The sequence below is a fragment of the Otolemur garnettii genome, unplaced genomic scaffold (genome assembly GCF_000181295.1).
Source record: "Otolemur garnettii isolate 467f Iridium unplaced genomic scaffold, OtoGar3 scaffold00065, whole genome shotgun sequence".
NCBI lineage: Eukaryota > Metazoa > Chordata > Mammalia > Primates > Galagidae > Otolemur > Otolemur garnettii.
In genome coordinates this window covers 2084328-2090920 of record NW_003852460.1, presented here as the reverse complement: position 1 = coordinate 2090920, position 6593 = coordinate 2084328, and the positions used below count along the sequence as shown (strand labels likewise).

The window sequence follows — 6593 nt, the reverse complement described above, 5'->3', positions numbered from 1 at the left end:
TGGATGGATAGATAGATAGATAGATAGAGATAGATAGAATGGATAGATAGATAGATAGAAGTGATGGATGGATGGATAGATAGATAGATAGATAGGATGGATAGATAGATGGAAGAGGTGGACAGATGGATAGATAGATGGAAGTGATGGATGGATAGATAGATAGATAGATAGATAGATAGATAGATAGATAGGATGGACAGATAGATAGATGGAAAAGGTGAACGTATGGATAGATAGATAGAAGTGATGGATGGATGCATAGATAGATAGATAGGATGGATAGATAGATAGATAAATAGAGATAGACGGATGGATAGATGGACGTGATGGATGGATGGATAGATAGATAGATAGATGGAAGAGATGGATGGATGGATAGATAGATGGAAGTGATGGGTGGATGGATAGATAGATAGGATGGACAGATAGATAGATGGAACAGGTGGACGTATGGATAGATAGATAGAAGTGATGGATGGATGGATAGATAGATAGATAGGATGGACAGATAGATAGACAGATTGACGTGATGGATAGATGGATAGATAGATATAGATAGAATGGATGGATAGATAGATAGACGTGATGGATGGATAGATAGATAGATAGATAGATAGATAGATAGATAGATAGATAGGATGGATAGATAGATGGAAGAAGTGGACAGATGGATAGATAGATGGAAGTGATGGATGGATGGATAGACAGATAGGATGGATGGATACATAGATTGATAGATGATAGATAAAATAGATAAATAATAGATACAGAGATAGATAAAATAAATAGATATAGACAGATACAGTCAAAGCTATAGACATGAATATGGATATAGATGGATGGATCAACGCTGAGTGGATGGAGAGATAAATAGAGATAGATTTATGATAGATGTGACAGACATAGAATAGTCAAATATATCCATAGATGGAGGGCAGATATAATACAGATAGATATACATAGATGACAGATACAATAGAGATAGATAAAATAAATAGATACGGATAAACAAATGGTGAGTGGATGGTTAGATACATAGGTTATGGTGGACAAAAATCAATGATAAAGAATACATGAATAGACTAAAAAAAATCTAAAATTAATGATTTTAATCCTTGATGTTGCTGGCCATCTTGTACATGGGTCAGTAGGAAAGTTTTGTTTTCAAAGACTGCATTAGAGTTCTTTATTTCACTTCCAAGGAACACAGCTGACAACATCCTTTCTGATTCATCCACGCACATTCCAACTTGTTTGGCTTATTGGTGACACTAGAAAAGGGCTTCATTTGTTTTTGCCCTCATGATTTCACTTTTCTTGATTTTTGTGTATTCCCAAATTTTCATAATGACCCATGTAATGATATAGAAGTGAATCCATGCATAGCAGGGTGTCTAGAAACATGAGAAGTCGAGAGTGGTATGGATGTGCCTAAGAGGATCACTTTGGCAGATGCGAATTAGACAAGAGGAAGTCTTCAGGTGTGTCTCAATTATCTCTGAAAAAAAATGAAAAAATGCACTTCAGGAAAGAATGTGTGTGTGTGTGTGTGTGTGTGTGTGCATGTGTGTGTGTTTGTAAGTTCAGCAGAGACTCCCAACACTGCAGTGAGGACCAGTTCTGGAGAGGACAGGTGCACACTCTTGCAATACAGAAACCATATGTACAATCTACGCTATCTTGGGGAGTGAAGGTATAAGGTGGGAGATGACAACTGAAAGGCTATCTGTGGAACCCAGATCTCTCAGAGTCTTGCCTGCCCTTGGGAAGACAACACAACATTTCAAAATAAAGGGTTACCAAGAAAATGATAAGGCAGAAATAGAGCAAAGGATACTATTCCCTTGTAATTGATGGTTCACAGTGATAACTAAGTGGTTGCTTCTTACCTATGAGCGCTGTGCTGTACCCTTGTCTCTTGAGTAAGGCTGCAAATGTCGTTTCATTAGGAGGGAGTCCGCTGGGGACCCCAAGGCTTTGGATGACACGGTTATTGCCATTAGAAACCATACCTAAATGTCATGTGAAACAAAAAACAGAGAATAGGTGCTGCGATACGTGGAATGTTTATGTCCCTCTAAAATTCACTTCCAAGTTGACGGTGTTAGGGGGTGGGTCTTTTGAGAGGTGTTGAGGTCATGAGGGTGCAGCCTCAGGGGATGGGATCAGTGTCCTTATAAAAGGGACCCCAGGGAGCTCCCTCACTCCTCCCACCATGTGAGGACACAGTGAGAAGGCGCCATCTATGAACCAGGAAGTGAGTCTCCGGCACTCACGCCATCTGCCACGCCAGGATCTTTAACTCCCATTCTCTAGGACTGTGAGCATTGACTGTCTCTTGTTTAAGCCACACAGTCTGTGGTATTTTTGTTACAGCAGCCCCTGAATGGATTAAGGTAAGACCTTTTCTTTCCTCGTCTAAGTCAACATCATGAGATTCGTTGCACCAAGTCTTGCTTCCCAGAACCACCATCTAGAATGCATATAATTTAGCACCCGCTGGACCTTATTTCCCTTAACTTGAGAGACACCAGATATTATAAACCACACGAAGCAGAAAAGTTCACCTGACACCCTTAAGAGCCCAAGGTATTCCCCAATCTTGACCGTAAACAAAACTTGAATACTGACTTGTCTGCATTGTAGACACTGTTTATGGTTACACTGCAGAACCTGCCCACAAATCAAAAAGCACTCTGCTCATTTTCCATACAGGTTATTTAATTTTCTTTTATAGACAGAGTCTCACTCTGGTGTCCTGGGTAGAGTGCTGTGGCATCATAGCTCACAGCAGCCTCAAACTCCTGGGTTCAAGCCATCCTCCTGCCTCAGCCTCCCAAGTAGCTGGGACTACAGCTGTCTATCACATCACCTGGCTATTATTTATTTATTTATTTTGCAGTTTTTGGCTGGGGCTGGGTTTGAACCCACCACCTCTGGTGTATGGGGCGCTCCATATGCCAGAAGTTGTGGGTTGAAACCCAGCTCTGTCCAAGAACAGCAGAAAATAAAATAAAAATAAAAATAAAAACCAACATACAACTAGAGTGTATGGTAATATTTTTCTTCTCTTCTGTTATTTTCTTTAAAATGGAGGTAAATTGACCCAAAGGACAATGCTATTGTCTCTCCTGCTGAAATATTTTGATCAAAGTTTTCAGAGTTCTGACAGATACGTCCCAGGGATACCTCCCTGTCCCCACACGTCTAGTTCTGTCACTTCCATGTCATCAGACATGATTTAAACTCTCCATGTGAAACGCAGTGATCTCTTTGTGCATGTTGCTCGCAGCGGGTAGCAGAGACAGCCGTCTACCCACCTGAGCGGATGGGGTACCTTCCCGTCAGGAAAGCGGCTCGGCTGGGGCTGCACAAGGGAGCTGCAGAGATGTGCTGGGTGAGGCGGACACCCTCCCGGGCTAAGCCGTCGATGTGTGGGGTCCTGAAAAGACAGACGGGGTGTGCTGGAGATGGGAGAGGGAGAAAGGGATGGAGACGTGGAGAGACAGGGTCAGAGTCAGAGAGACAGAGCTGAGATGGAGACAGAGGCAGAGAGCCAGGGAGAGATGGAGAAATGAAGGAGTTACAGAGAGAGAGACAGCGGTAAAGGGAAACAGCATGTGTGTATTAGAGTTCCGAGGTGCCCAGAGCGGGTGCCTGCACACAGAGACATTTCTTTCCCCCGTCAAGGTGACCTGAAGCAGAGATTTCACACAGCTCCTGTTTGTCACACTTGGACGTAACTGGCTGCGGTTTCATGGTGTCCACCGAGTGGACGGCTGTCTTGCAAACATGACAGTAAAATGAAATAAAATATTGAAGGGCCCCAAGCCTGATTCACTAAACACTATCGCCTACAGACAGCAGTCATGCTGAGCTCCCAACACACCCGAGGGTGAGCTGCTGGCTGCCCAAATTATGAAGTGAAAAATGATTAATTCTGGTGAGTAAATGTGTGTGTGTATTTGTATTTGGATATAAGATGGGACAATTAACCTCACTGGCTTATCCTAGAAAAATTACCACAAGCCTTACTGCTGAATATCAGTACGGCCACCTTGTAGGGGTTCCCCTTGGGGAACTGTGCACCAATGCCAATGCCTAGTCCTCCCTTTAAAGAAATTTTTCTTTTTTCTTTTTTTTTTTTTTGAGACAGAGCCTCAAGCTGTCCCCCTGGGTAGAGTGCCGTGGCATCACAGCTCACAGCAACCTCCAACTCCTGGGCTCAAGTGAGTCTCCTGCCTCTGCCTCCCAAGTAGCTGGGACCACAGGCGCCCGCCACAACACCTGGCTCTATTTTTTTGGTTGTAGACATCATTGTTGTTTGGCAGGGCTGAGGTGGATTTGAACCCGCCACCTTAGGTGTATGTGGCTGGTGCCTTAGCCACTTGAGGCACAGATGCTGAGCCAAGAAATTTTTCTAAGATGACCTTGCAAGCTTAATTGGTACAATGACAGCTCTGATGGCCATTCAAGCAAAAGAGTTGTAGACCATTCCTTTAAAAAAAAAAAAAAAGAAAAGAAAAACAGGGCTCAGTGCCCATAGCACAGTGATTACAGTGCCAGCCAGGTTGGTGGGTTCAAATCCAGCCTGGTCCAGCTAAACAATAATGACAACTGCAATAAAAAATAGCCTGGCTTTGTGGCAGGCACCTGTAGTCCCAGCTACTTGGGAGGCTGAGGCAAGGGAATTGCTTAAGCCCAAGATATTGAGGTTGCTGTGAGCTCTGATGCCACGGCACTCTACCAAGGGTGGCATGTAAGACTGTCTCAAAAAAACCAAAAAACAAAAAACAGTCCTGGCCTGTAAAATATCTGAGGTAATGGATGTGATAATTAATTGTGTCTGATCACTGCACATTACGTGCTTGGAAACAGCACTGTGAGACCCCATTTATTCATACTTATTATCTGTCAATTAAAAGTTAGAAAGAGATCACTGCCTGTGGCTCAAAGGAGTAGGACGCCAGCCTCATATGCTGGACGTGGCGAGTTCAAACCCAGCCCCGGCCAAAAACTGCAACACAACAAAAAAAAGTTAAAAAGAAAACCTATTACACATATTTTTAAGTCTAAAACACACACAAAAATCCCTGTAAATGAGTTTCATTATACATGGAGACGCAATCTCAAGCTTCACCAGCCTCCCAAGCCTGAGCAAGGGGTGGAGACGGTGAACCCCGGGAGAAGCCTTACCGGATGGTGTCGTTCCCATAGCAACCCAGATCTCCGATCCCCAAATCGTCGACCATTATGAGCACGATGTTAGGCTTGTGTTCCTTTGCCCCGTGTGACCGGCATGTGGTCAGGAGAGAACACACCAGGCACAGGAAAATGAAACTGCTTTAGAGAAAGAAAATAGGGCTTTTACTGGGAAGGGATCACGCCCGTCCCCTCAAATGCACTCAGGAGCTTCTTCCCAACAGAGTCAGTGCAGACCAAGAGGACCCCTGAGCGCTGGCCAAAGCTCACGACATTCTCTCCCCAAGCGTCTGGTGTGGCTAAGTCAACAGTGCACGGGAACCTGCTCCATTGAATCTCAGCACACCAAAAAATGCACGCTTCTCCCAGAATTAAAACCCACACTCAGAGGCCAGTCATTGCACAAGTGGGAAGCAGTCAGCTCCTGAGATGAAGTCAGCAGAGGATAGTTTATAACCTTGGGCATGATCTGTATCTGAATGTGTGTTTTTACACGTGTCACTCAGGAATTAACAAACTGCACATCCATCAGCACATGAGCGGCTCAGAAAATGTCTGCACACAAGGGGAGGCTATTCCTCAGCCTTTAAAAAAGAATAAAATACTGTCATTTGTGACAACAGAGATCGGGCTGCAGGATGTCAGGGCAGTCCCGGAAAGATGAAGATCACAGCAGCAGCTCACTTAAAAACGAGACCTTCGCAGGAGCAATGCGGAGAAGCAGAAAGGAGAATGCTGATGTCGGGGGCTGGCACTTGTGGGGTTGCAGAGATGTGGCTCAAAGGGTACAACATTTCTGTTAGACCACGAGGTCAAGAGATCTAGTGTGACATGTTGGCTACACTAAATAACTTGTGCACTTGAAAATGACTGCCGGGCGCACTGGCTCATGCCTGTCATCCCAGCATTTGGGGAGGCAGAGCTGGAAGGATCACTTGAGGCCAGGAGTTCAAGTCCAGCGTGAACAAAAGTGAGACCCCAGGTCTACAGAACAAAATAGAAAAAATAAAAATAGCAGGCAATGTGGTGGGCACCTGTAGTCTCAGGTACCTGGGAGGTTGGGGCAGAAGGATCCCTTAAGCTCAGGAGTTCCAGGCTGGAGTGAGCTGTGATTGCACCATGGCACTCCAGCTGTGGCTGCAGAGGAAGGAGGAAGGAAGGAGGGAAGGAGGGAAGGAGGGAAGGAGGGAAGGAAGGAAGAAAGGAAGCAAGGAAAGAAGGAAGGAATGGGGGAGGGAAAGAAGGAATGAGGGAAGGAGGGAAGGAGGGAGGGAGGAAGGAAGGAGGGAAGGAGGAAGAGAGGGAGGGAGGGAGGGAAGGAGGGAAGGAGGAAGAGAGGAAGGGAGGGAGGGAGAGAGGGAAGGAAGGAGGAAGGAAGAAGGAAGGGA

At 45.0% G+C, this 6593-nt stretch overlaps 1 protein-coding gene across 1 annotated transcript in view; it reads right to left on the bottom strand.

The window, feature by feature from the left end:
* ARSF (arylsulfatase F) overlaps positions 1-6593 on the bottom strand; it is a 28702-nt gene that overhangs the window by 19250 nt on the left and 2859 nt on the right. The window contains exons 2-4 of the mRNA XM_012807147.1: positions 5200-5343; positions 3324-3445; positions 1893-2015 (exon numbers count right to left, since the gene is read on the bottom strand). Coding sequence (XP_012662601.1) covers positions 1893-2015; positions 3324-3445; positions 5200-5343 — 389 coding nt within the window. The remainder of the gene's footprint in view (positions 1-1892; positions 2016-3323; positions 3446-5199; positions 5344-6593) is intronic.